Raw genomic sequence first — 26,942 nt, forward strand, 5'->3', positions numbered from 1 at the left:
TTGTTTCCCATTGGTTTGACGGAAGGAGTGGGGCGGGAAAACCCGTGCCGGCTTGGCTGCATCACCTATTGACCAATGTTCAAGCCTATTGGTAAAGGTACTCCAGACTCGCGCACTCTGATTGGCTGGGCTGAAGGCCCAGTCCTCCTCCCCTTTGAGTCACGGGCGCTCTAGGCTGCAGGAGTCCGGGAGCTGCTCCGGCTCCGGCGCGGAGTGGCGGCAGCCGGGGCGGCGGCGGCGGCGGCAGGTGAGAGGCCGGGGTCGCGGGGCCGGGTGACGCGAGGTCCTAGACGCAGGACGACCCTGAGCCAGGCGCCCAGCTTCTGTGGCTCAGTTTCCCCAGCTCTGAGAGTCAGCCCCGAGGGGTCGCCGACCTCAATCTGACAGTCGTCATTTTGAGCTTGAGACAAGCAAGGGGATTCCCCGCTCTGAGCCTCAGTTTTTCTAAGAAATGGGGATCACGATAGTACTTAGCTCGTAGTGCACTTGAATCTTAGCGTAAGGTAATCGACGTAAAACCTTAAGCGGAGGATAATTTTTGCGTTATTTATAAAAGTGTAAATTGCACACACCTGTAGACTCTGCAGGCCCCTTTCTAGGACTCTGTCCTGCAGAAATACTCATTTAAGTGTGCAGAACGAGGCGTACTGGGTGTTTTCTGTAGCCTTGTTTATAATTGTGACACGTTGGAAACAGCCTAAATGTCCAGCAAAGAGTTCTTTCTGCTCCATGATTTCATGTAATTTCTACCTTCAATAGTAGTAGTTGTAAAAGCTGAAACGAAGAACAGAGCCAGTAATAAGTAGCTCTCAGTAATTGAATGATTAGTAGGTGCCAGACACTGCTAAGTGTTTCCCTTGAGTTAATTTAATTTAACCTTCCTAACATCCACTGAGGTAGGTACGGTTATTTTCTCTCCATAAAACGTGTGGGGAAACCGAGGTTCATAGCCGTTTAAGGAGTTAGTTAAGACGACATCACTGGGGAGTGGAATAGCTGGGATTTGAACCCAAATCTGTTGGATGTGTCCAGTTGACTGCAGCATTGCCTTTCTGGCACGTAACAAGTGCTGGATGGTAACTACCGTTTTTGTTATTATGATGGGCTTGAACTAGGTTCTAAGATCTCTTCCTGATGGTCCTGACATCTGGAGATCTTTGCTCTTCTCACTGGCTTTCCCTTTTAGGATTCCCAGGAGCCATGTTGTCAGAAGTCCTACTGGTGTCTGCTCCGGGGAAAGTCATCCTTCATGGAGAACATGCCGTGGTACATGGCAAGGTACAAAGCCGTTAGAGCCTTTAAAGATTAGGTACCCCTTCTCCCTGATACTAATTTTGCAGGACACCTGAAGCACAGCTTGGGAGCAGATCAGAGATAACAGTTTCTCCCCAACCAGGCAAGGAAAAGATATCTTATGCCCACTGAAGGGATTCTCGGGCCTCACTCGGTATGATAGCAAAAAGATGATATATAAAGCCCAATGAGTGGAATGAGATCACCTAGGAGTGAGCTTTGATGCAGAGGGAAGAGGTTTGAGAACTGAGCTCCGGGGCACTAAGACAGGGAGAAGTTGGAAGGATGATCTAGCAAAGGAGTCGGAAGCATCCATTATCTCATTTTACCCTTACCCCCAAGGCATACCCTTTTATTATCCTGTTTTACAAATGTGCAAACCAAGGCTTAGGAGAGAAGTGGTAACTTGATCCAAGTCCTATACACCTTGGTAGAGCTTGGTGTGAACCTAAGTCTGTCTTAGGTTCTACTCCTGCTGCACTCTGCTATTTTTTTTTTTTCCCTGAGACAGAGTCTTGCTCTGTCGCTGGAGTGCAATCTTGCGATCACGGCTTACTGCAGCCTCCAACCTCAGCCTCCCGAGTAGCTGGGACCACAGGTGTGTACCACCACACCCCACTAATTTTTTCTTTTATTTTTTTTTTTTTAAAGACGTGGTTTGACACCAGGCTGGTCTCGAACTCCTGGGCTCAAGAGATCCTCCTGCTTTGGCCTCCCAAAGTGCTGGGATTACAGATGTGAGCCACCACACCTGGCCTCTCACTGCTATTCTTTATGTTCTTATATTTCTCATTGAAAACATGGTGATTATGGGGAAGTGATTCCTTGGTGTTGAGAACTTGTGAAATTTTGCAGGAAGAAGGCAAAGTGGATGTTAACTTTTAGTTGATCGATAGTGGCTGTCCCCAGGCTTAGTGGGAGAGCATGCCAAAGTTGATTAGCAGTGTCTGGCAAGGGCATGCCTGGGAGTGGCCTCTGTGCTCATGTTTGCTCTCTTGTTAGCATGTGGGCCCTGGCTCCTTTGCCACTCACCGTCAGGCTTATTGCTTTTGTCCTTTATTCTATAGGTAGCACTGGCTGTAGCCTTGAACTTGAGAACATTTCTCCGGCTTCAACCCCACAGCAATGGGAAAGTGGACCTCAGCTTACCCAACATTGGTATCAAGTGGGCCTGGGATGTGGCCAGGCTTCAGCTACTGGACACAAGCTTTCTGGGTGAGTGCAAGGAGGAGAAATCAGGTGTGGTAAGAGCCTTACCAGAGGTGGTGAGAGCCTACAGAGAGGGCAGCTGGCCAGGTATTCCAGGCTGTCCCCAAGGGAGCCAGGGGCCAGCTATTTCCAATGTGCTTTCTACCCTGACCTTATAAAATTAGCTTCACTTATTTATTTTTTTTAATTTAAAAGTGTAAAACAATGCATCGGATCTCTGTGGGCTGTTGTGGACAGATCATCAAGGCCTATTGTTGAGTGAAAATAAATGCAAAACAGCAAACATAGGTATTTAAGTATAAATATGTATATAAATGATAGAAAAGGTCTCGGGGACATAGACATCAGATTGGCTGTGGCGATTAGTTCTCCTGGGAGAGACCTGGGGCCAGAGAGTAGACAAAGGGACACATGCTTTAAATGAGGAGAATATATTGGCGTTTTGTATAATTAAAAATTAATAAAAGTAGGCTGGCCACAGTGGCTCATGCCTGTAATTCCAGCACCTTGGGAGGCCAACGCGGGCGGATTACCTAAGGTCAGGAGTTCGAGACCAGCCTGGCCAACATGGTGAAACCCTGTCTCTACTAAAAATAGAAAAATTAGCTGGGTGTGGTGGCACACGCCTGTAATCCCAGCTACTCAGGAGGCTGAGGTAGGACAATCGCTTGAACTTGGGAGGCAGAGGTTGCAGTGAGCCGAGATCGTCCATTGCACTCCATCTCAAAAAAAAAAAATTAATAAAAGTTACCTATGCTTATTATTGGAAGATATGGTCAGTGCTGGGACATTGTAATTTTTTTTTTTTTTTTTTTTTTTGAGACGGAGTCTCGCTCTGTCCCCCAGGCTGGAGTGCAGTGGCGCGATCTCGGCTCACTGCAAGCTCCACCTCCCGGGTTCATGCCATTCTCCTGCCTCAGCCTCCCAAGTAGCTGGGACTACAGGCGCCCACCACCACGCCCGGCTAATTTTTTGTATTTTTGTAGAGAAGGGGTTTTACCGTGTTAGCCAGGATGGATGGTCTCGATCTCCTGACATCATGATCCACCCGCCCTGGCCTCGCAAAGTGCTGGGATTACAGGCGTGAGCCACCGCACTTGGTGGGACATTGTAATTTTAAAAATCACTTATTATTCCCCTTCTCCTTTCTCTAACCCCAGTAATGACTCCAAGCATTTTGGCATTAATCCTTCTGGGTGATTTTCTGTAGATGGATAGAAAGATTGATAGAGACAGGGAGATATCTTGGTTTTTTAACCAAAATTGGGTCAGGCCATATAAACCATTCAGAAATACCTGTTTTTTCTTTTGTGTGTCAGGTGTGTGTGCTGATTTTTGACAGCACTGTGAAGATTTCATCCACTCATAAGCAGGCCAGCTTTTTCCATCAGTGGAGTCCCGCGCACCTGCCCCAGAGCTGACATGTGTTTTCTGTTCTCAATTTACTGTCTGCTCCCTGGGCCAAAGCCTTGCTTTTTGGAACAGTGTTTCTCAGCCAGGGTGGGATAAATGAGAATCTTCTTGGGTTTTTTTCTTAGACTGCACCTGAACCGTTGACACCTGCTTCCCGTTCCCTATGAGAAACCACAATCACTCCCATACGCCATATGGGGATGGAGGAAGAGCTGAAAATTCTCATTTCACTTGCTGCTGAGACGCTCTTGCTGTGTTGCCCAGGCTAGTCTGGAACTCCTGGCCTCAGGCCGTTTTCCCACTTTCCCAGAGTGCTGGAGTTGCAGATGAGAGCCACTGTGCCTGGCCAGAATCAGAATCCTCATTTTAGAGGAACATTTTTTTTTTTTTTTTTTTTTTTTGAGACAGAGTCTCTCTCTGTCACCCAGGCTGGAGTGCAGTGGCGCGATCTCGGCTCACTGCAAGCTCCACTGCCTCCCGGGTTCACGCCGTTCTCCTGCCTCAGCCTCCCGAGAAGCTGGGACTACAGGCGCCTGCCACTACACCTGGCTAATTTTTTTTTGTATTTTTAGTAGAGACGGGGTTTCACCATGTTCACCAGGATGGTCTCGATCTCCTGACCTCTTGATCCGCCCACCTTGGCCTCCCAAAGTGCTGGGATTACAGGTGTGAGCCACCGCGCCCGGCCTAGAGCAACACTCTTTAACCTCATGATATCTTGGAATCACCCAGGAGTTTTTGTGATTGTGGATGTTGTTTTTTGTTTTTACCAATACAGATGGACTTCTGGCTCTGCCCCTGTCTTATTGGGAGTTGGTAGTGGTGGTAGGAGTTTTTGAAAGGGTTTCCCTGGGCGATTCTGGGGACGCCTCAGTTAAGAGGCACTCCTTTGGAGCGTGCATCTGGAGCATTCCAGCCAGAACACGTGGAACTTGCTTTCCATAGTGCACAGGGCCGCCCAGCCAGACCAGAAATGTCCCGTGAGAACCAGCTGCAACTTGTGTATGTCAGTAGCTTGGGGTGGAAGCAGCCAGGTGTGGGGGAACATGTCTCGGACCACTCCGACTCCCTTGGTGAACCTGGGCAGGTCACTTCACCCTCTGGGCCTGGGAGCAGAGACATGTTTCCTGACTGAGGGCTGCCGTGAGGATCTGACGACACTGGAGGCGGGCACTAGGGGTGCGACACAGGTGCAGTATGTAGGTAAGGGCATGTGAGTTGCGGAGCCTTGGGAGACACACCATCTTCTAGGTTGCAAAGATCTATCATATTTTGTTCAGTGTCCTTTTGCTCCCTCCTGATAGTCATAAACATTGAACATTTTCTTTTTTTGAGGCAGGGTCTTACTATGTTGCCCAGGCTGGTCTCAAATTCCTGAGCTCAAGTGTTCCTTCTGCCTCCCGAGTAGCTGGGAATATAGGCACGTGCCACTGCACCCTGCTACTGCAGTGAACACTTATTGGGCACTTATGCATGCCAGGCACTAAGTGTGTTCACATATGTTAGCACACTTAGAATTCTCCAGCATTCCCTGGGAATAGGTGGTGGTATTCATCCCCATTGTACAGATTTGAAAATTAAAGTTCAGAGGTCCAGTGGCTCAGGTTACGCTTGTTGGTGATACTGAAAGGATTCAGACCTAAGTTTCTCCTAGCCCCAACATCCAGGCTCTTAACAACTGTTCCATCTCGATTACAGAGCTCTGAAATACCCGGGTTCTCAATAATGTCATGACTTGGCCATTTGAGTATATCATTAATCCACTCAACACATATTTTACCCAGCACTTAACCGGTGCCCGAAATTTCCTAAGACATGCACGCCCAATTCCATTTCCCAGTCCCTTGAGAATCTGACCTGAGGCTCAGCGAGTGATTTATAAAGGTAAGCTGGCCAGACAGGCTCTGCCTTCTCAGTGTCTCAGAGGAAAGTGGCCCAGGTTCCTGCACATCCCTGGGAAAAACCTGCCTCACCCTCCCCTTCTGCCCAGTCAACGCCTCGCATTTACACTGTCCTATTCCTGATGATTATCTTTTGGAGGAGGGAGATATTTTGGGTGGTAACTTAATACTCCTTTGATTTTTGGTTTTATACAATGGAAGGTGAAACCTAGGCCCTTGTGTGATTGAGCCAGCATTCTCTGTGTGTCTGTGTGTGTTTGTTTTAAGACTACTTTTTTTTTTTTGAGACAGGGTCTCACTCTGTCATGCAGGATGGAGTGCAGTGGTGCAACCACAGCTCACTGTTGCCTCAACCTCCTGGGCTCAAGCGATCCTCCTGCCTCGGCCTTCCGAGTAGCTGGGACCACAGGTGTGCGCCACCATGCCTGGCTAGTTTTTGTACTTTTTGTAGAGTTGGGGTTTTGCCATGTTGCCCAGAGTTCAGTCTCAAACTCCTGGGCTCAAGTAATCTGCCCACCTCAGCCTCCCAAAGTACTGGGATTACAAGCGTGAGCCACTGCACCTGGCCTTAAAACTACTGTTAATTAAGCACTTACTACATGCCAGGTGTTGTGCTAAAAAGTTTACACGCCCTATTTAACTTTACATTCATGACAACCTTGTGAAGAGGCACTGCTGTTATTCCTGTTTTACCAAGGTGGAAAACAGGTTCAGGGAGGTTAAGTCACATGGCTAGTAAATGGCACAGTTGGGACTCAAACGTAAATCTGCCTAAAGCCAATGAACAGACTTGGGTGTGGTGTTCAGACCATAAATTCATGTCCATCCATGTTCCGATTCCAGTGACTAGTTGACTTTCTGTATTCTGTTGTTTATAAAACACCAGAGGCCCTCTCACCCACTTGTGTTTGCTTGTTTGCCTGTGAAACAGAGCAAGGTGATATCACAACACCCACCCCAGAGCTAGTGGAGAAGCTGAAGGAGGTTGCAGGCTTGCCTGAAGACTGTGCTGTCACCGAGAGCCTGGCTGTGCTGGCTTTTCTTTACTTATACCTGTCCATCTGCCGGAAGCAGAGGTGTGTGCGTGGTCTGGGGAGGGAGTCCAGATTCAGCCCATGGAGAAACAGGAAGGGTTTCTGTCATTGCTGCTGGAGAATGCACATGCTCTCTTCTAGAGCAGCAGCCATTGGCTGTCCTCACCACATGCCAGGCCCCTGCCAGACATGGCATATATGGCATACCTTTTTTTTGAGACAGCATCTCTCTGTCGCCCAGGCTGGAGCGCAGTGGTATGATCTCAGCTGACTCTAGCCCTGACCTCCCAGGCTCAAGTGATCCTTCCACCTCAGCCTCCCAAGTAGCTGGGACCACAGGTGCACATCACCATGCCTGGCTAATTTTAAATTTTTGTAGAGATGGAGTCTCACTATGTTGCCCAGGCTGGTCTCAAACTCCTGGGCTCATGTGATCCAACTGCCTTGGCCTTTGAAAGTGCTGGGATTACAGGCATGCCACCGCACCCGGCCCCAACCAGCCCCTCTGTTTTTTTTTTTTTTTTCTGTCCAGAACCCAAAGGGAAAACCTCAAGGGGCAGCCCTTCCCTTGAGCAGCAGATGCTGGTTCAGTGGCCAGGCCCTATGCTCAGGACATGTTTGGAAATGGCCTGATAATTGCTGTCCAAAGGAGAATTTCAACTTGAGAGGCATGTCCCCTTAAGTGGGTGAAGGGCATTCCAGAATCTTCCAGTCGGGGACGGGGGTGGGTGTGTGGAATTTGGAGACGCGCATTCAGTATTGCAATTTTCGTATTTAGGAAATGGGAGAAGTACTTCTTGGAAATTACCAAACACGAAGTTTGACAGTTCTCACTTGGGGGAAATACATGTAAGATGTAGTGATTTGGACCTTTCTGGTGATCAGAAGCAGACCCACGTTACACATGGTTGGGGAGCACCGTCTGGCGGGAGAGGCCCCCGGTGAACACACAATCCTAGCGCGCTGTGATGAGGCAGTGGTGGAGGGAGGGCACGCAGGAGGTCCTAGAAGGGGAGCCAGGAGGGTCTTTGTGGGTAGCTAGGGAAACTCAGTGGAAGCGACGTTTGATAAGGCCTTGAAAGATGGGTAGGGATTTCTCTGGGGGATAAGGAGGTGCAAGGCTATTGCAGGCAGAGGGGCCAGCCTGTGCTCAGAGCAGGCCCACAGACACGCCTAGCATGTGAGCACAGGAAGGAGGTGGGAGAAAGGGGTTGACGGCTTGCCAGGTGCTTCTGGGAAGGGCTCTGGTTGGGTGACCCAGGGGTTTAAATGAACTTGGTACCTGTTTCCTAGTTGTCTGATTCACCATGAGTTCCTGATATTCAGTAGGGATACATTTGGGGGCATGAAGTCTCCCCGAGTTGAGAAAACCGGACCAGATGCTTGGAATCAGGCCTAGTCCCAGCCCCTAGTTCAGTGCTGGCATCCCACTGCACTGTAGGAGAGTCACGTTTTGCACCCTGGTGTGTTTCAGGGCCCTGCCGAGCCTGGATATCGTAGTGTGGTCAGAGTTGCCCCACGGGGCGGGCTTGGGCTCCAGCGCCGCCTACTCGGTGTGTCTGGCAGCGGCCCTCCTGACTGTGTGCGAGGAGATCCCAAACCCGCTGAAGGATGGAGATTGCGTCAACAGGTAACCATGGTCCTCACCTGGCCAGTGTCCCTCCCACGCGGCAGGACGGGGGCATGGCTTCTGTCACGGGGACCTCACCACCTCCCTGTGAGGTGGGAGGGGTCTTGGTGGCCATTTTACAGATGAGGAAGCTGAGCCCCGAGAAGTCAAATGGCTGGCCCAGGGCCACACAGCTAGTGCTGGCAGAGTGGGATTTGAACTCAGAGTCTGAGCTTTTCTCTCCTGCTCTCCACCACCTCTGCTCACCCCCATCTTGGCTCTGTTGGGTTCAAGCGCCCATGGTATGGTAGAAAGAGCTGGAGTCCAGATCTGGAGGGCAGTGGGTTAGATGAACTCTCCCACCTCTGCATTGACTCACGCTAGGACAGTGTCCTCTGTATGGTAATGACAGTGCCCTAGGGGTGACTGTCCAGTTTTACCGCACGGTTATGAAAGACGCTAGAGTGTGCTGAGAAATCCACATTAGGGGATGTGTCCATTAGACTGGGGCATTTCTCCTCCTCCGGGGCCATCTCCACGAAGGGCATGCCACCTCTCTGTGTTCCTACTGGTGGGGGACCACGTGAGTCAGTGAGGCCTGTCAAGACAGGCTTGCCCACAGACCATTTCTGTCATTAGGAGAATGTGCCTTGAGAAACCACCCAGTGCACAGAGGTTATGCAGTTTGTCCTGGGACCAGGAGTTGTGGATGAGGCCCCTAAATGCAGAGCTCTGTCCTCTTTCCTGGGCTTGTTTTTTTGTTGTTGTTTTCTGAGCTTGTTTTTTTTTTTTTTTTTTTTTTTTTTTTTTTTGAGACGAAATCTCATTCTGTCACCAGGCTGGAGTGCAGTGGTGTGATCTCGGCTCACTGCAAGCTCTGCCTCCAGGTTCAAGTGATTCTCCACAGGCCGACAGACTGGCCCTGCCTTTCAAAAGGCAGAGGGTGACTGTGTGTGTGTGTGCATGCATGTGTGTGTGTTCTTATGCTGCTTCTAACCATTTCTCCCACTTTCCCCTGAAGGCCAGTCATTCCTTCTCAGAACCCTTAGGGAGAGTAGACCCCCCACCCCACCCCACCCCACCCCGCGCGGCCCCACCCCACCCCACACGGCCCCACCCATCCCGTGTTTCTGAGTCAGAAAGGACTGGAGCCCAGTCTCCTTTGAAGACTCAAATCTGAGCCTCCTAAAAAACAAACTGTGTGGAGCAGGAGGAAGACTCACATTTGTTGAGAGGGCCAGGCCCTGGGCTAGGTCAACTGCCTGAGTTACCTTCCCCTGCCTCTATCACTCACTTCTTCCCACGCATGCTGCCACCTGTTGGTCCCTGGAAACGGCCAGCCAGCCCTGGTGTGGTTCCAGTGCTGCACAGGTGGTGTGTCTGGAATGCACCCCACACACACCTTGCTCATCTGGCTCCCCTTGTCCTACAAGCACCCCCCCCCCCCCCCCCCAATTCAGCCCATAGTACTCTTACAGAAACACCTGCTTTGTAGTCACATATTGCAGTGTCATGGATTTGTTTGTATTTGAATCCTGATTGCTTACTGACCTTCACTTTCTCCATTAGACTCTAAGCTCTAAGAAGTCAGGGACCTTGTCTGTTTTGCTTCCTACTAGGAGCTTAGTCACAGGCACATAGCAGTTCCTCAATAAATGCTGAATGAATGAGTGTATCTTGTTGGCACCATGAAGTTAGTAGCTAAGAGCTTGGGCTCCAAGTCAGCAGATGTGGTCCTGACCCAGCAGTGAGTAGCACGGTGATTTCCAGGATGCTGTTTGACCCATCCAAGCCTCAGTTTCCGCTTCTGTAAGAAGCAGGATAATTATCGTACCTTCCCTATAGGGCACAATTGGGAGGATTATGGACCGTCTTTCAATGGTCCATTTAAGAAAGCATTTAGCACAATGTTTGGCACATGCTAATCTAGTATGTTAATTGATGTTGACTCATTATTCATCATAGTCTCACAGCTACCATGTGAGTTACCAAGTCCATAAAAATCCTTGTTTGGCAGATGAGGAAAGAGACTCAGAGCAGGTAATTGACTTGCTTAGGGCTCCACAGCAAGTAAGTGATTGAACCAGGCCCCCCAGGCACTGTGACCCCAGATGGCCTATTTTGTGGGGAGCACATCCTATCTCCTGGGCATTACACAGAGCACTTGTGTGTTTTTTCCGTCTCAGTATCCTCAGTGAGATAGACACTTTTTTTTTTTTTTGAGGCGGAGTCTTGCTTTGTCGCACAGGCTGGACTGTAGTGGCGTGTTCTCGGCTCACTGCAAGCTCTGCCTCCTGGGTTCATGCCATCCTCCTGCCTCAGCCTCCCGAGTAGCTGGTACTACAGGCGCCCGCTACCTCGCCCGGCTAATTTTTTGTATTTTTTAGTAGAGACAGAGTTTCACCATGTTGGCCAGGATGGTCTCAATCTCCTCACCTCGTGATCCGCCTGCCTCGGCCTCCCAGAGTGCTGGGATTATAGGCGTGAGCCACCGCACCCAGCTAGATAGACACTATTATCCCTGTTTTATGGATGAGAAAACTGAGGGTCTGAGGTGGAGTAGTTGCTCACAGATGCCCAGCGAGTCAGTGGTGGGATGGGTTTCAAAAAGGGCTCACTGGCTGGGCGCGGTGACTTATGCCTGTAATCCCAGCACTGTGGGAGGGTGAGGTGGGCAGATCGCTTCAGGTCAGGAGTTCGAGACCAGCCTGGCCAACACGGCAAAAACCCGTCTCTACTAAAAATACAAACATTAGCCAGGAATGGTGGCAGGCGCCGGTAATCCCAGCTACTTGGGAGGCTGAGGCAGGAGAATCGCTTGAACCTAGGAGGCAGAGGTTGCAGTGAGCTGAGATCGTGTAACAGCACTCCAGCCTGGGGGACAAGAGCAAAACTCCATCTCAAACAAACAAAACCAGGCTAACTGCTTACTCCATACCTCTGCCACTGAGCCACATCATTCTCAGAGGTCACAAAACCACCTTTAGCTTCTGTTTCATGAGGAAGGGAATCTGCAGAAAGGAAACAAAAGCCAAGAGCAAAGAGTGGGGAAGTGGAGCTGATCATTTTGCCTTGTTCCATACTCATGTGTTTTGGGTCTGTTCACTTAAACTGTTAGTGAGCCCACACCTGGTCCATGGAAGGCAGTAAGGCCACATGCTTGGGAGAGATCCAGACATGGCTGGGACCAGCCTGGCCCCCCTAGGGGTGTCTGGGGCTCCTGGGATTTGAATTCATAATAATCGTGCTTTGGATCTACTTGCAGGGCCCTGGGAAACAGTCACACCTCTGCCCATTCTTCTTTTTTTTTTTTTAGTTCGTGTCTTTTATTAACTCATACAGTTACTTGTCTTCTGGCTTGTTGAAGCAGTAAGTCAGACAACATTTGCCACAATAATGTCTGTCAAAGTGGCTTGCCATAAACACCCCAGCACCACATTCATCAGACGGGCACTCTCGACGAAGGCGACTAATTTTGCCATTCTCATCCACCTTATAATATTTCAGGACAGCCAGCTTCACCTTCTTTCTCTTGTGCTTATTCTTCTTGGGAGTGGTGTAAGACTTCTTCTTCCTTTTCTTAGCACCACCACGAAGTCTCAACACAAGATGAAGAGTAGACTCCTTTTGAATATTGTAGTCAGACAAAGTACGTCCATCTTCCAGTTGCTTGCCAGCAAATATCAGTCTTTGCTGATCAGGAGGATCCTTCCTTATCCTGGATCTTGGCCTTTACATTTTCTATCGTATCCGAGGGTTCAACCTCGAGGGTGATGGTCTTCCCCGTAACGGTTTTCACGAAAATCTGCATTTTGGTGGCGGCTCCACCGCAGATGGCGGATCGAAAAGCCCATTCTTCTTAAAGGCAGGCTTGGTTCAGGTGTGGGCGCTTATGCAGAGGTCTGTTTTAGTGGCAGTTGCCACCTGCTGCTTGTGGACACCTTGCCATTAGACACACATGCAGCTAGCCTCTGAGGAGGGTGGCGTTCCCATTCTCCAGAGGAGGAGAGTGAGGCTCAGAGAGGTTAGATAACAGGCTCAGAGTCACTCAGCTAGTAAGAGGCAAAGTAGGGACCAGATGCAGTGGCTTGTGCCTGTAATCCCAGCACTTTGGGAGGCCAAGGCGGGCTAAGTTCAAGACCAGCCTGTCAATATGGTGAAACCCCGTCTCTACTAAAAAATACAAAAATTAGCTGGGTGTGATGGCGTGCACCTGTAGTCCTAGCTACTCGGGAGGCTGAGGCAGGAGAATTGCTTGAACCCAGGAGACAGCTGAAATTGTACCACTGCACTCCAGCCTGGGCGACAGAGTGAGACTCCGTCTCAACAAAAGAAAAAAAAAAAAGAGGCAAAGTAGGACCATGAGAGTCCAAAGCCCGGGCTGTTTTGACTGCGCCAGGTGGGCTTCAGAGGGAAGGGCAGGTTCAGCACGCTCTGTAGCTGGAGAGGTTCAGAGCGGACTTGTTCTTTCTGAGCTCAAGGGCCCAACTCCTATGCCCCTTGGCCTCCCCTAGCACAGCCCCAGGTGACCCTTCCCCAGCCCTACTCCTCACTGCCACAGTAAAGATGAACATCTGTGTCTTCAGGTGGACCAAGGAGGATTTGGAGCTAATTAACAAGTGGGCCTTCCAAGGGGAGAGAGTGATTCACGGGAACCCCTCTGGAGTGGACAATGCTGTCAGCACCTGGGGTAGGTGCTGCCTCGGGTTTATTTTTGTTATTTTAAAAATGCTTATTACAATGGTAGGTGCCCAAGAGTCTGTGCTGGTTTGGGAGGAATTGAATCAACGGATTCTGGGAAAAATAGCATTTGCCTATTTTAGGGGGGATGGGGAGAAATCTTGGGGCCCTGCCTCACACCCCCTGAATCAGAATCTCGGGGGTAGAACTGGGGCCTGGGAAGCTGCAGCCTCCACGAGCTCGCCAGGGGAGTTGTAGGTTCAGGATGCAGAGCCGTTGCCGTGGAGTTTGCAGACCGCCCGGGTGGCCTCCCCTCTGGCCAGGACTCTTGCTTACAGGGCCCAGATGCTGCGTCCTGAGCCCCACATTCACCATGTGGCCTATCGGGGGAAGCTGGGCAGTCCGGAAGGAGGGGGACGCAGGAATCCAAGGCCTGGTGAGGGCTTCCTGGTGGGGCTTCGGGGACCTTTTGCCCTCCTGCACCTTTTGTAACTGAAGCTGGGCTGACTCGTTACTTAGCCTGTTTCCTGAATGGGGCAAAATGGACCCAACCCAAAGTTCACTCTCTCCCCCAAGTAGCACAGGTGTGTTAGCTTTTCCCACAGCTCTGACCCGCTGACTTTTCTCTTTAGGAGGAGCCCTCCGTTACCAACAAGGGAAGATTTCATCCTTAAAGAGGTAACTTGGGGGTGGAGCAGCACATTCAGCCATGGCTGCATCGATGTGTGCAGGGGGCAGAGCTCTGCACCTTTGGGAAGTACCATAGGAGGCAGGTGTCCCTGGCTCTTCGTCCCCCAGTGTGGACCTCACAGTCCATTAGCTGCAAGGAAGGAGGGGTGGTGGGAAAGACCTGGCAGTTGGTCTTTCTTTCTCCCCTCCAGCTTTTAAATTGCAGAGAGATCAGAAAAGGAAAGACATGCATGGCTGTGCCCGTAGACCCTCAGCTGCTCATTCATTCATTCCTGTATTTGCTTAGTAAACAAGAATCCATTACTTCCTGTGTTTCCTATGATGCTGCACTGGGGTCTAGGAATGGAGAGATGAAGCTCGGGTGCAGTTTCCAAGGGCTCTCAGTCTGCTTGGGGGCTGGGGCCAGACACACACACACAAGCCGCCACAGGACAATGTGAGCGTCACCATGATGGAGGCACACAGGGCAGAGGCAGGATGGAAGTCAGAGGGAGGCTTGGGAGGGACTCGGAGCAGAAGTGACCTTTGGAGACTCTCGGCCTGTTTTATGTTTCTGTGCCCTTCCCGCTGGAGTCATTGGAATCACAAACGTGCATGTGAGAGTTCAGCATCCTGTGTTGTTTGCACCCACGGTGGAATTGTCGGGTGCCTGGAATGAAACATGGCAGAGGGGAGCCAGGTGCCTTTTTGGCTGTTCCCTAAGCCGTCGATTAAGTTGTGGGGTGGTGATTGTCCCAGGGTGCTTTGCCTCCTCCATGGGCCTTTTGCATCTGTAAGGGTCCTGGGGCTCTCTCTTCTTTACCCAGGGTGGTCTTCATGGATGAGTGGCAGGTCCTGGCCTGCAGCCCCCACCAGCTGGGCCACTCCATGAGTGGCTCAGTAACCTAACCTGCCACAGCACCACACCTGGGCCGTGGCTGGTTCTCTGGGATCTTCCTGTCCCAGCTCAGCCTCGCCTCCCTTTCCAAGGCTGTGCATCAGGGTTGGCAGCACTGGCACTGTTGAGATTGGGGGCTGGCTTATTCTTTGTGCTGGGGCCACCCTGTGTATTGCCGCCATCCCCAGCCCCTACCCACTAGATGCCAGTAGCACCCTCAGCGTGGCCATCCAAAATGTCTCCAGACATTGCTCAGTGTCCCCTGGAAGGCAAAGTCACCCTTGCCACCGACCTCTGCACTCCACAGAAGCCAGTAGGAGCATGGACCAGCTTCCTCGGGCTGCTCCGGCAGTCGTTGCCAGAAGAGCCTCGGGGGCCCAGGTGGAAGCTGGTTTGCCGCTGCCCTGGATCCACATGCATCCAGAGCTGGATCGTGTGGAGGATTCTCAAATGCCTGGGCCCCGGCCTGTCCTCAGGAGCCCACGGTCTGATGGGGAACGCGGTCACTGTAATCGTCAGAAGACACCTGAAGGGTTGTGAAGCTGCTGTGGGTGACAGTGACGGCGTCATAGATGCGGCTGCGAGCCTGGGGAATCATTCATGGAAGTGGTGGCATTTCATTCCTTCAGTGTCTCCTGACAGCCACTTGTGACCTAAGCACTGGACTAGGCCCTGGAGCTAGAAAACTGATGAAGACATGGGCTGGGCACTGAGTGTACGTTCTACTGGGGCATCAGGAGATGAATGAGGAGGCTTTCCAAGGCGGGGTGGGCGGGGCAATGGCCAGGGGTTGCTGGTGTGCTGGGTGGAGGCGCTGGGTCTGCAGGCCTAGGTTTGAGTCCAGCTCTCCCACTTGCCACCTGGCGCCCTCGGGCAAGTCACTACTCCCGGACCTCCAGCTCCTCGTTTATGTAAGGGGATCCTGAACATACAATCAGAAGCAGTGGCTCTGAAGTGCTTAGCTTTGCTGGCCGAGTTTATCCATCCTTTCCACAAGTACCATTGGGCACCTACTGTGTGCTGAGCACCGGGGCCTCCACAGGGAACAAAACAAAGCCCCGCCTCCATGGAACTCATCCTTTGTTGGGAGAGGAGAAAAAATCAGTTGCTCTGTGAGAGCAATCTTAAGCACCTTTAGGAAACAAGGCAGTTTCAGAGGCTACAAAGGGAAGGGGGCCAATTGTATGGGGGGTCAGGGGCTGCTAACGAAGGAACATGGAACAGGGACCTGAATGAGTCACACTGCTATGGGGCGGGGCTGGTCCCCAGCAGAGGAAGCGTGGTGCAAAGATGCTGAGGCAGAAGCATGCTGCCTGGCATGTCACACAGTACCTGGGAGGTCAGGGTGGCTGAGTGGAGTGAGCAGCCTGGGGGAGGGAGGAGAATAGAAGAGGCTGGGGCCATGGCCAAGCCCAGATCACAGGAGCGTTTACCAGGCTTACCCCCGAATGGTGGCCGCTGGATGGCGTATGAGCCCTGGATCTGGTGGGGCTGGTGACAGGCCTGTCTGCAGAGGACTTGTCTAGGAAAGATGAAGATGCAACACCCAAACTCCTCCCGCCTGGCTGGACGGGAGCATGGAGCAAACCAACCTTTGCTGCCTGCTGTGGGGTGCCACGGGAGCAGATGGCGGCTTCACAGAGAAGCTGGGGGCCGGACTCCACGTTAATCCCACAGATGGCTTAAGGAGCTTCCCCCCCGCCCCGGCCCCCGCCAACCGTGTGTGGTGCCTCACTGTAAAGGAAAAATGCATTGTTTGTGAAGTGGATCAAGATGCAGCCTCCCAGAGCGCTGCGCTTTTGAGGAATGGCTTGTCTTAGAAGGGAAGAGAAAAGCCAAATAGAACGTTCATCTTTTGTAAAGTTAAAAAGAAAAGGGGGGCCAGCCTCCAAGACTGAGAATCGATATTAATTTCATGGGCTTATGGGCAGTGAGATGAAGCAGGTTTCTGGCAGCCCTTTCCAGCCCTATTGGATTTTACAGTCTTGAACTGTGAAGACAGCGAATAAAGGTATCAAGGGCTCTGCCCATCTCCAGCTGTCTCGGGCCAGAGCTCATCCAAACCCCCACCCTCCATCCCAGCCTACAGTCCTCTGAAAGGCAGGTTGGACGGCAAGAAATGTTGGCTTGGACACTACAAGGACAACTGGGATTGTGGCTTTAGGAGAGATTTATGCAGCTCCTCGGGGGCAGGTGAGGACCACGGGGTCATGCTAGAGAGTCAGCTCAGTGTGGCTGCCTGGGACACGTCTGTGCACCAGGGGGCAGCCAAGGGGATGACTGACTCTAACTACACCTGGTTTTAGACCAGGGCCCCTCGTCCGGGCACCATCGAGGTAGGGCAAGAGTGGGCTCAGCATGCTGGGGACAGTCCTCCCTGCATTTACCGAGCCCATGCGTGGCGCCGCCCGCATCAGCTAGCCTGGGCATCTTCCCTCTGGGTGATCCATTTCAGGGCCTGTTGTTTGGTCTAAAACTCCAGCTTCATGAGGGTGACCCATGCAAGCGAGCCTCCGCCCCTCCTTGTGCTCTGCCATAGCCACTTTGAATTTCTCACTGGATGACTGTGTCGGGTTCCAGCACCTCCAGGCTCACACAGGCTGCTCCGACTGCCAGAAATCCTCACCCTTCTAGCTTTGCTTTGGTGTCTTCTTACCCTTCCTCAGTTCTCAGTGTCCATGTCATGCCAGGAAAAGCTTCTCGGACCTTCTCCTCTCTCCCCTCTCCCCTCCCGGGCCCCAGTCCCGGCCCCCGCCCCGGCCCCAGCCCCAAGGCCAAGCTGTGCCTAGTATGTTGTAGGCCCCAGCTGAAGTTGAATGAATAAAGGAGGAAGAAGCCTAGGGGCCTGGGATGGAGGCACAGCTGTGGCCTGCAGTGGGAGCCCCATGCTCCCCCAATCTAGTGTCACCTCTTGTGCCTCCCTTCTTCCTCTGTATCAGGGTGGGGCAGCTCCCAGGACTGCTCCCAGTCCTGACCCAGCTCCTCCACCTTGAGTTCAGTGTGGACCTTCCTCCTCTTCACCCTGCAGGCCGCCGGCTCTCCAGATCCTGCTGACCAACACCAAAGTCCCTCGCAATACCAGGACCCTCGTGGCTGGCGTCAGAAATAGGCTGCTCAAGGTGACTCTTGTTCCCTTCCCAGGCAGGTTTCAGGGTGGCCAGGACACAATTACATCTGGATTTTCCAGATTTCCCTCTGGCTGATGGGTTCTAGGGGGTGTGGTGGGCCTTGGGGGCCCTTCGAGAGGTGGTTTTGGCAGAAAGGAAGGTACTATCCATGCCCATAGCCTGGCCAGGAAAACAACAGTGATTGGGCTCATTAGACACACTGACTTTGCAGCTGGGAAGGCAAAAACCAGGCCCAGAAGAGAAGCAGTTTCCCCAGAGGATGGGCGCAGGCTGTGGGAACACCTCCTCCCTCCACCCCACTGCTGGGGCAGCTGTGCTGCATCTGCCCGCCCCCAGGCCTCACCAGCCATTCCTTCTTTTTTTCTCTAGTTCCCAGAGATTGTGGCCCCACTCCTGACCTCGATAGATGCCATCTCCCTGGAGTGTGAGCGCGTGCTGGGAGAGATGGGGGAGGCTCCAGCCCCAGAGCAGTACCTCGTACTGGAAGTAAGAGGCTGTCTGCAGGAACCAGGGTTACTGAGTCCACACCACCGTCCAAGGCAGTGGCTCTGCAATCTGGCTGTGCTCAGAATCCCCTGGAAGCCAGCACATAGAGGCCAGGCCCTGCCTCTGGCCTATGCTCTCAGAAGCCCCTGGCCTGGGCCCAGGTCTGTGTGTTTCACACAAGCGTATGTTATTTTCAGGCCTCTTCCCAGGTGATTCTGAGTAATTGGGAGAGAGCAGGGAAGGAGGTCAGGGCCTGGCTCGTGCTAAGTGCAGTGGAACAGGTTTGGGGTCACGTCTAAGGAGCTCCAGCCCACATAGGTAGATGGGGATGTGGCTGATAACAGTGCTCTGTCGGTGCAGGGGTGACTTCTTACTTGGTCCCTCTCCTGCTATTGCTAACTTCATGGGTGCATTCAACAACTACTTGTCAACTGCCTGCTTTGGGTCAGACAGGTCCTAAAATTGTTTTTTCATCATCATAACCTCATCCACTGCCATTTGCATAATTCTAGTGTAGAGGTTGTGACCTCGTACTTTGGGTGTGGTTAGGCCTGTGTGTGAATCCCAGCTCCACTTCTGCTGGATGTGTGGCCTCGCTGGAGTGTCTTAAGAACGCTCAGATTAGACGGGCACAGTGGCTTACCTGTAATATTAGCACTTTGGGAGGCCAAGGCAGGTGGATCACTTAAGCCCAGGAGTTTGAGACCAGGCCGGGCAACATGGTGAAACGCTGTCTCTGCAAAAAATACAAAAGTTAGCCAGACATGGTGGTGCGTGCTAGTAGTCCCAGCTACTCGAGAGGCTGTGGCAGGAGAATCACTTGAGCCCAGGAGTTCAAGTTTATACCCTGGGCGACAGAGTGAGACCTTGTCTCACAAAAAAAAGAGCACTTGGAGTCTTATGGGTGACACACAAGCACAATGTCTGGTGTGCCATGAGCTTAGGGAAGCAAAGGGTCCAGGCTGCCCCTGGACACAGTCTCGCTGGCCTGGGGAATATGGGCTGATGTTAGCCAGCTGGCTGCCCTTGCGGAGTGAGAGGATCGGGTGGCCCCCAGCTGCCGTGGCTCTGCAGCAGCCATCAGTAAAGGGACAGGAGAGGACCCCTTTGAGAGGTGTGTGGTCTCCATGTCACCACAGTCCCCCCTACTCTGTAGTCATTGCCTGGTGCCTCCCGGTCCCCCTTGGGCATTCGAGTCTGTAGCCCCTGTGCTGAGTGGAAGCTGCCACTGAAAGCTTTTTACAAATCATTTTTTTCACTTGATCCTCACACCCACCTCCCTGTGAAGTAGGTGTCTTACCCCTATTTCACAGATGTACAAACTGAGGTCTGAAGAAGGACTTCCCTCAAGGTTATCCGGCCAGTAAGTGGCCGAGCCAGGGGTCCAGCTGACAGACTTGTCGGTCCCTTTATTCAACAGATCTGTCATGAGCACCTACTATGTGCCAGGGTAGAGCCTCCATCGAATTCCTGTGTTTCTGCCCTCATTCCCTCAGTCTTTGTCTTCCTAGCTCTCAATTCCTTCCACGTAGAGAGGAGGGAACGCAGTCCTCCCCGAGTAGGAAATTAATAATGATAGAATACTGCCTAAAATACACCCTGTCGAGCCCTGGAGAATGCCACAGAACAGCACGTTGATTATACATTGTGTGTATTTTTGGCTGTGGCAGCCGCTGAAATGTGCAACTCGGCTGCTGGACAGCTTTGCACTCAAACCAGCGAACTGTTCTCCTGTGTCACAACCTGTCATCTGATCCTTGACAGATTTTGGATCAGAATGTGACAGGTGTCTGGAACCTGCCTCGGCAACGTGACACCTGGCGCTCAGGCGCACAGAGCGGCCCCCAGAAGTCTTCTCTCACATCCAGCCCATCGGGCTGCTGAGAGGCACCCGGGGCTGCCACCAGGCCATCAGGCCTGTCAGCTCATTTGTCAGAAGTGCTGAGCTTGGCGTGGGGCGCGGTATGAGGCAGGCTGTTGGGGGGGGCACCCCAACCCTGCCCAACCAGCCGTCCCCACGCGGGAGAGCCAGGTAGGCCTCCACAGAGATGCTTCAGTGATTGGCAGCTCCTGGTATACAGACGATCCAGGTGCCCTAGAACAGAGCTTCACACAGAAGTGAGGAAAATCAGGAGTGCTCTCAGAGGCAGGGTAGACAGGAGCTTATGTCAGGCAGACCCACCTTCCAGTGCCAGCTGGTACCTACTAGCTCAGTGATCGTGGGCAAGTCACTTCTCTGAGCCTCTATTTCCCCTTTTGTAAAGTGGGGATGATGGTAAGGTAGCCATAAAAATACTAATAGCACATATCTTGTGCCAGGCATTGAACAGAAAACTCACCTTGTTTCATCTCAGGGCAAAGAAGCAGGTAACTTTCTTTTTTTTTTTTTTGGAGAAAGAGTCATCTTGCTCTGTTGCCCAGGCTGGAGTGCAGTGGCGCAATCTTGGTTCATTGCATCTTCCACCTCCCAGGTTCAAATGATCCTCATGCCTCAGCCTCCTGACTAGCTGGGATTACAGGTATTCGCCAACATACCTGGCTAATTTTTGTATGTTTAGTAGAGACGGGGTTTCGCCATGTTGGCCAGGCTGGTCTCGAACTCCTGACCTCAAGTGATCCACCCGCCTCAACCTCCCAAAGTGCTGGGATTAAAGGCGTGAGCCACCACACCCTGCTGAGGCAGATACTCTTATGACCCTGGTTTACAAGCAGGAGACAGACCCAGCGCAGAAGACCTTGCCCAAGGACACACGACCAAGAAGGGGCAGAGCCGAGACTCGAACACAGGCCTACTTGACTCCAAACCCCGTGGTTTTTACTTCCTGATGGCTAGGACTGTGGCTGGGCGTCCATCCTTAGAGCCCCAGCACGTTGTGGGTTAAATGAAATCGAACTACTGGGTGCCTGGGCAGTGAAAGCTGTGAGTTTTATTTTTTCATCCACATGCATCTTGTTGGATCCTTAAAGAGCAGGAAGTTTATCCTGCATAATGAAGAAACCTAGACAAACAGCTGTTTCCCTGCTTCTGGCCTTGCTGGAGTTAAACCTAGTTCTTATTCTGAAACCAGTCCCCAGGGCAGCTGTAGGGAGGCATATTATTTGAAACTTTTTGTCTTGCAAATGACAGAAATCCATTTCGACCAGGCTTTTGTAGAAAAGGAATGTATTGGCTCCCAATTGAGAAGACCAGAGGTAAATAGCTTCAGGTATAGCTCGATCCAGGGGCTGAAACATTGTGTCGGGAATCTGTCCATCTGGCACATAATCTCTGACCACGTGGCAAGATAGGTCATCTTGGCGACTTGTGTCTGAATTTAATTATTTTAGCAGCTCTAGTGGAAAGGGTCAGAGAAAACCTGGGACGAGGGCGGGGGGACTGTGATTGGCCCAGCTTGGGCCACATGCCCATCTCTGATCAGTCACCAGTGCCAGAGGCTTCTGTGACCAGCCCTAGGATATGTGCTCAGTGCTGTGGTGAAGGTATGCTCAGCTCTACCCAAGCTCCATGAGAAATGCTGCAGGGGAGAAGGATTCTTTTATAAGTGGAGAGGGCCAGCGTGCCAGGTAGGCAAAACTGTTAGCTGTCTCCAGCCAACAACTGTCAGATGGATGAGGCAGGCTCAGGGGTGGGCATAGGACCATGGCCTCAGGCAGGCCGAGTGGGAATAGATGGAACCTTCTCCCCTAGGAGCTCATTGACATGAACCAGCACCATCTGAATGCCCTTGGTGTGGGCCACGCCTCTCTGGACCAGCTCTGCCAGGTGACCAGGGCCCGCGGACTTCACAGCAAGCTGACTGGTGCAGGCGGTGGCGGCTGTGGCATCACACTCCTCAAGCCAGGTATCCCGGGGGTAGGTGGGCCAGGCTGCCAGCCTGGGCTCCTAAGAGGGGTCCACCTGGAGAATTCCCTTGAAAGGAAAAAGAGACCTAGAAACAGGTCTCAGCTCTGCTGTGTGGCCTTGGGCAAGTTAATTAACCTCTCTGGGTCTTTGCTTTCCTCATTGGTAAAATAAGGATGAGCGTATCTAGCTTGCAAGATCATTGCCCAGATTCAAGCAGGAAAGTGCACCTAGAGAGCCTGGTGCAGGGCTGGGCTGGGGCTGGGGCTCCTGTCATCAGGGCTGTCCCCACAAGCTTGAGAAGTAACCAGGGCATTGTCACTCTCCACATCTGCCTCACCTTGCCCCACTTGTACCCCTTGACGTGGTCAGGATGGGGTTGATCTTGCTACAGAACAAAAGGTTTTCCTTCCCATTGGTTTGGGGAAAGAGCAAGACCAAGTAACCACCTGACACCTACCTCTGCCCTCAGGCTCGCTCCTGGCCTACGGTAGGCACTAACCATTCCCGCCTGTCTCATTTTCCCTCTGTGCTCTTTGTCCCCTCCTTCCTGGTCTCCTTTCTCTTTCTCTTTTGTCTTTATTTCTTCCTCTCTGTTCTTCATCCTTCTTTTCCCGTCTGTTTTGCACTGAGCCCCCTTGGGCTCCAGGCATCCGCTCACCCTCGGTGATGGCTCCCAGGCCTCAGGAGGTGGCCACATCCTCACTCCAGCCGACCCCGACTGTTGGTTCCTAGTTCAGAGCCCATGACGATGGTGGAACTTGACATTTCTGGAGTGTGCCCGCTGTGCCAGGTGTTGTGCCAGGCACTTTACCTGCGTTATTTCCTTTAAGCCTCCCTGGGGTCTGCATGGGGGAGGCATCATGATTCCCATTCCCAGATGAGGAGACTGAGACTGAGAGAGGGAAAGTCACTTGTCTGAGGCCACATGGCCAGTACAAGGCAAGGCCAAGTCCTGTGACTTGAGAGCCCATGTTTTTAATTCTTGCTCCCTAAACCCCTGGGGGTACGACGCTGGGCATTCCGGTGCGCGGAGGGGCTGCAGGTAACCGTGGGCCTCATGGGCCTGTTGGCTCAGGTGGGGTCACAGCCAGGAAGGCACAGCAGGAAGGCCCGGGCTTTTGCCCTGAATATGATGAGCTTCTCCCTCAGAGCAGAGTTTTCAAGGGTGACCTGCCTTCCCTCCCCGCAGGGCTGGAGCAGCCAGAGGTGGAGGCCATGAAGCAGGCCCTGACCAGCTGTGGCTTTGACTGCTGGGAAACCAGCATCGGTGCCCCCGGTGTCTCCATCCACTCAGCCACCTCCCTGGACAGCCAAGTCCAGCAAGCCCTGGATGGCCTCTGAGAGGAGCCCACGACACTGCAGCCCCACCCAGATGCCCCTTTCTGGATTATTTTGGGGGCTGCAATTTGCCCCTGTGCTGCCCAGCGGGCGCCCAGCTCCTGACACTGCTGGAGAGGCCCCAGCCGCTTGGTGATGCCGGCCGAGCTCTGCAGTCCCAGCGGTGGGACCTACGGAGGCATGGTCTGCGCTCTGCATCCTCTGAAGCCAGCTGAGCAGGAGGCCTAGGAGGGTCCTCTGAGGCTCCAGACCTGAGACAGAGGGGCTGCTTTCCCGAAGCTCCCACAGTCCCATCTGCTTCAGGCACTTGGCCTGTGTTCTCCCTGGCCGCCTGGGTCGGATGCTCAGATGCTGGGGCCTGGTCCCCGGAGAAATGTGCCTTGTATCTCCCTCTGCAGGGACCGCCCCCGTCTCTCAGAGCCAGGCCTCCCCCTCCTCCTCCAGGAAGCCTTCCCCTACCCCTTGTCCCCCCTCCCTCCCAGAGCACCTGCTGTCTGGGTAGCTCACTCAGCACTTGCTGCGGCCTTCCCTTCTACCTAGCGGGACGGGGCTCCCCCAGGGGCTGTCCCGGAGGCGGTGGGCCTGGTTAAATAAGGCGGGGTCCATGTGCAGTTCTTCCAATCTGTGCCTGAGAGGTTTGTGGAAAAGAAAGCAAAGGGGGAATAAAAAGATTTTGTGTCAACAGTAGACTAGGGAGACTCCAGGCCACTAGCACCTTCCTCCTCTGTCCCCGTCCCCTTTCCAGCTGTTTCCTCCATGGAGCTCTTCAGCAATGGAGGGAAATAAGGGTTTGGGGTCACTTTGTTGTGTGTCTTGGGGATGAGGTGGCTTTTCCTGGATGGCCCTTGCTGGAGAGGGACTGGAACATGGCTCTCAGTCCATCAGCACAACTCCAGGCTGCTGCTGCAGAGGGAGAAGTTGAGCTTCCTAGCTCCAGAATCCCAAGCACCCACGAGAGCACAGACCTGTGTAAGACAGGAAAGCGGAACCTGCCACCGCTCCTGGGCATGCCTTCCTTTCTGAAATGAACTGGCTGGATGGAGCAAACAGACTCAAATGTTCATAGCCCCGGTGCTTGGCACTCCCCACCCCCACCCCCCATCCCCCACCGGCCCTATTTGAACTTTATATTGGTGCTTTCTGAAATGCCAGTGTCCATCAGGAAACCCTTGTGGTTGGCGTCTTGCCAGCCAGAACCTCGGAGCCGCGGACCTGCGAAGAGGCCGAGTGGAAAGGTGGGGGGCCTGCGCAGGGATTTCAGGATGAAGTGAAAGCTATTCAGTGCGCGTCTGCCCTTGGCCACTAGGGGGCAGCTGGCGCCCTTCCCGGCTGTTTTCGTGGGGAAGGTGAGAGGAGCAGGAGCGGAACTCCACCCCCAGGTCAGCGTTGGGCCCTGCCTGGGGTCACTGCTGGGAACGTGAGGGTGAAGGGAGGACGCCTGCCCCAGCTTAACTTGTAGAAATGCCCCCAGATCACTGATGGTTGTTGCCTGCCCCTTCCCTTCAAAACGCACCCCATAAAGCAGTAATACTAATACTGAAAGTTCACTGTGGGCTAGGCGTGTTTATGCATCACCCCTTCTCATCTCTGCCCCGATCTCAGTGTCCTTGCTAGTCTAATCCCTGCTTTACAGACCAGGAAACCGAAGCTCAGAGAGATCGAGTAACTTGTCCAAGGCCACACAGCTCATCAGCATCTGAGGCCGGATTCAAACTGACTCCAGAGCCTGCTCTTAGCCCCTATGTGTGTCTAATGGGCTCGCCTCAGTGTGCAGGCTCACTGCGATGTTTTAGCCTTCTGTGCTTGGGTTCGTTTTTCTGGATTCGGATGTACTTGACTGGGGTGGGGCTTGGGCCTGCGTGTTTTCCTCCCCATGTGATTTGAATGAGCAACCAGGCCGGAGGCTGCTGTGCCCTCAGTGATGGCGCTGGCTGACAGCCAGCCTCCAGCCTGTAGGAGGTGGGCCTGAAGCCTCCCCTGTCTTCCATAGATGTCCACAGCAGCTATGAGATGGGTGCAGGGGGCAGAAGCTGAGACCCCCCAGAGCCTGTTTGCTCCTCGAGGCCCTCTCTCTCATCCCTCGGGGACAGGATGTCACTCCTGGGGCAGGGGCCAACTCGACACTCCAGTGAAGTGGCTGCCAGTGTGCTTTGGCCAGAGCAGCCTTTCAACCTAGCCACCACTGCGGCCACCATATGGGCCTGGTGTCACACTCCTGGCTACCTTGTAGACAGTTGGCACGTGCGACTGTCACCCGTTTTCATCGCCTATTGCAGTGGTTCTCGCTCTCAGAGCTGCACCTCTGAACCACCTGGGGAGCTTCTAAAAGACCCGTGAATTCCTGACCCCGCCCCAGGTGTTTGGAGTTCATCTGTCTCAGCGGTATCTCTTTTTGAATAGATAGCTTTTCAAAGCTCCCAGGTGGTTCTAAAGTGTGACCAAGCACCACGTGGTGCTGCACACCTGTGGTCCCAGCTACTCAGGAGGCTGAGGCGGGAGGATCACCTGAGCCTAGGAGTTGGAGGCTGCAGTGAGCTATGATGGTGCCACTGCACTCCAGCCTGGGTAACAAAATGAGACCCCGTCTCTAAAAAATATTTTTAAAAAGTAATAAAATGCAGCCAGGGCTGAAGATACCAAGCCAGATGACTCCAAGGTCATCTCTGCGTGCCATTGTGGTGGTTGAGCACTCTAGCCCTGCCCACCCCCTGGCCACGTGACCCTGGGCAAGACAGCTTACCTCTGGAGGCCACAGCTTCCTCATCGGGAAAGTGGGACTCATACCCACCTGATGGAGGTTTCATGGGGATCCCATGAGAAAATACACAGAAGGCCCTTGACACAGTGCGTGGCACATGGTAAGTGCTCAATAAATACTCGTAACTGTCTTATGCTAAAAGATAAGGGTGTCTCCCAGAGCCCCACAACTTCAGAATGGTGCACAGAGCTGGCTCAAGACGCCCTGCCCAGATGGTCCAAAGCCCCTGGGTTGAGACCCCTTGGGTCGGTGTTGGAGAAACACACCTAATGCGCACAGGCTTTCCCACCTCCCTGCTTCCTCTCCAAAGAGGCAGTCACATAGCACCGGCGCCCGCTTTGCCCGGGAAACTGCAGTGCCTTTCAAGTCATTAGCTGGAACCGCTCGCAGCCTCTGCAGCCTGAAGTTCTCAGAGAATTCCCTGGTTCTGGCAAGGGTCTCACTTCGGGAGGTAGGCAGGAAATGCTGTGGTTCCTTCCAGATAGAGTAGCTGCTGTGATTGTACTGATGTCGTTTCTGTCAGTGAGGAGTCCTTTTTATTTATTTATTTTTGACACTGTCTCACTCTGTTGCCCAGGCTGGAGTGCAGTGGTGCCATCTTTGCTCACTGCAACCTCTGCCCCCCCGGGTTCAAGCGATTCTCCCGCCTCAGCCTCCTGAGTAGCTGGGATTACAGGCGTGA

General features: G+C 52.8%; 1 protein-coding gene and 1 pseudogene across 3 annotated transcripts; one reads left to right on the plus strand and one right to left on the minus strand.

Annotated features, from left to right (window-relative positions):
• Positions 1-67: 67 nt before the first annotated feature.
• On the plus strand, positions 68-24,189 carry MVK (mevalonate kinase). 2 transcript variants are annotated; one of them, XM_023200242.2, is made up of 11 exons: positions 68-247; positions 1,187-1,278; positions 2,361-2,508; positions 6,748-6,892; positions 8,325-8,480; positions 13,046-13,149; positions 13,772-13,817; positions 17,735-17,825; positions 18,204-18,320; positions 22,009-22,162; positions 23,354-24,189. In XM_023200242.2, the coding sequence occupies exons 2-11, from the start codon at positions 1,201-1,203 to the stop codon at positions 23,503-23,505; spliced, it is 1,191 nt and encodes a 396-aa protein (XP_023056010.2). In that variant the 5' UTR covers positions 68-247; positions 1,187-1,200; the 3' UTR covers positions 23,506-24,189. The 2 variants fall into 2 exon arrangements, with proteins under 2 accessions (XP_023056010.2, XP_023056058.2); XM_023200290.2 differs by lacking the exon at positions 18,204-18,320.
• LOC111533621 lies at positions 11,761-12,307 on the minus strand (annotated as a pseudogene). Its single transcript, XR_002728930.2, has one exon. The product of XR_002728930.2 is annotated as a ubiquitin-40S ribosomal protein S27a pseudogene (transcript).
• Positions 24,190-26,942: the final 2,753 nt, after the last annotated feature.

This window comes from Piliocolobus tephrosceles, chromosome 10 (assembly GCF_002776525.5).
Source record: "Piliocolobus tephrosceles isolate RC106 chromosome 10, ASM277652v3, whole genome shotgun sequence".
Lineage (NCBI taxonomy): Eukaryota > Metazoa > Chordata > Mammalia > Primates > Cercopithecidae > Piliocolobus > Piliocolobus tephrosceles.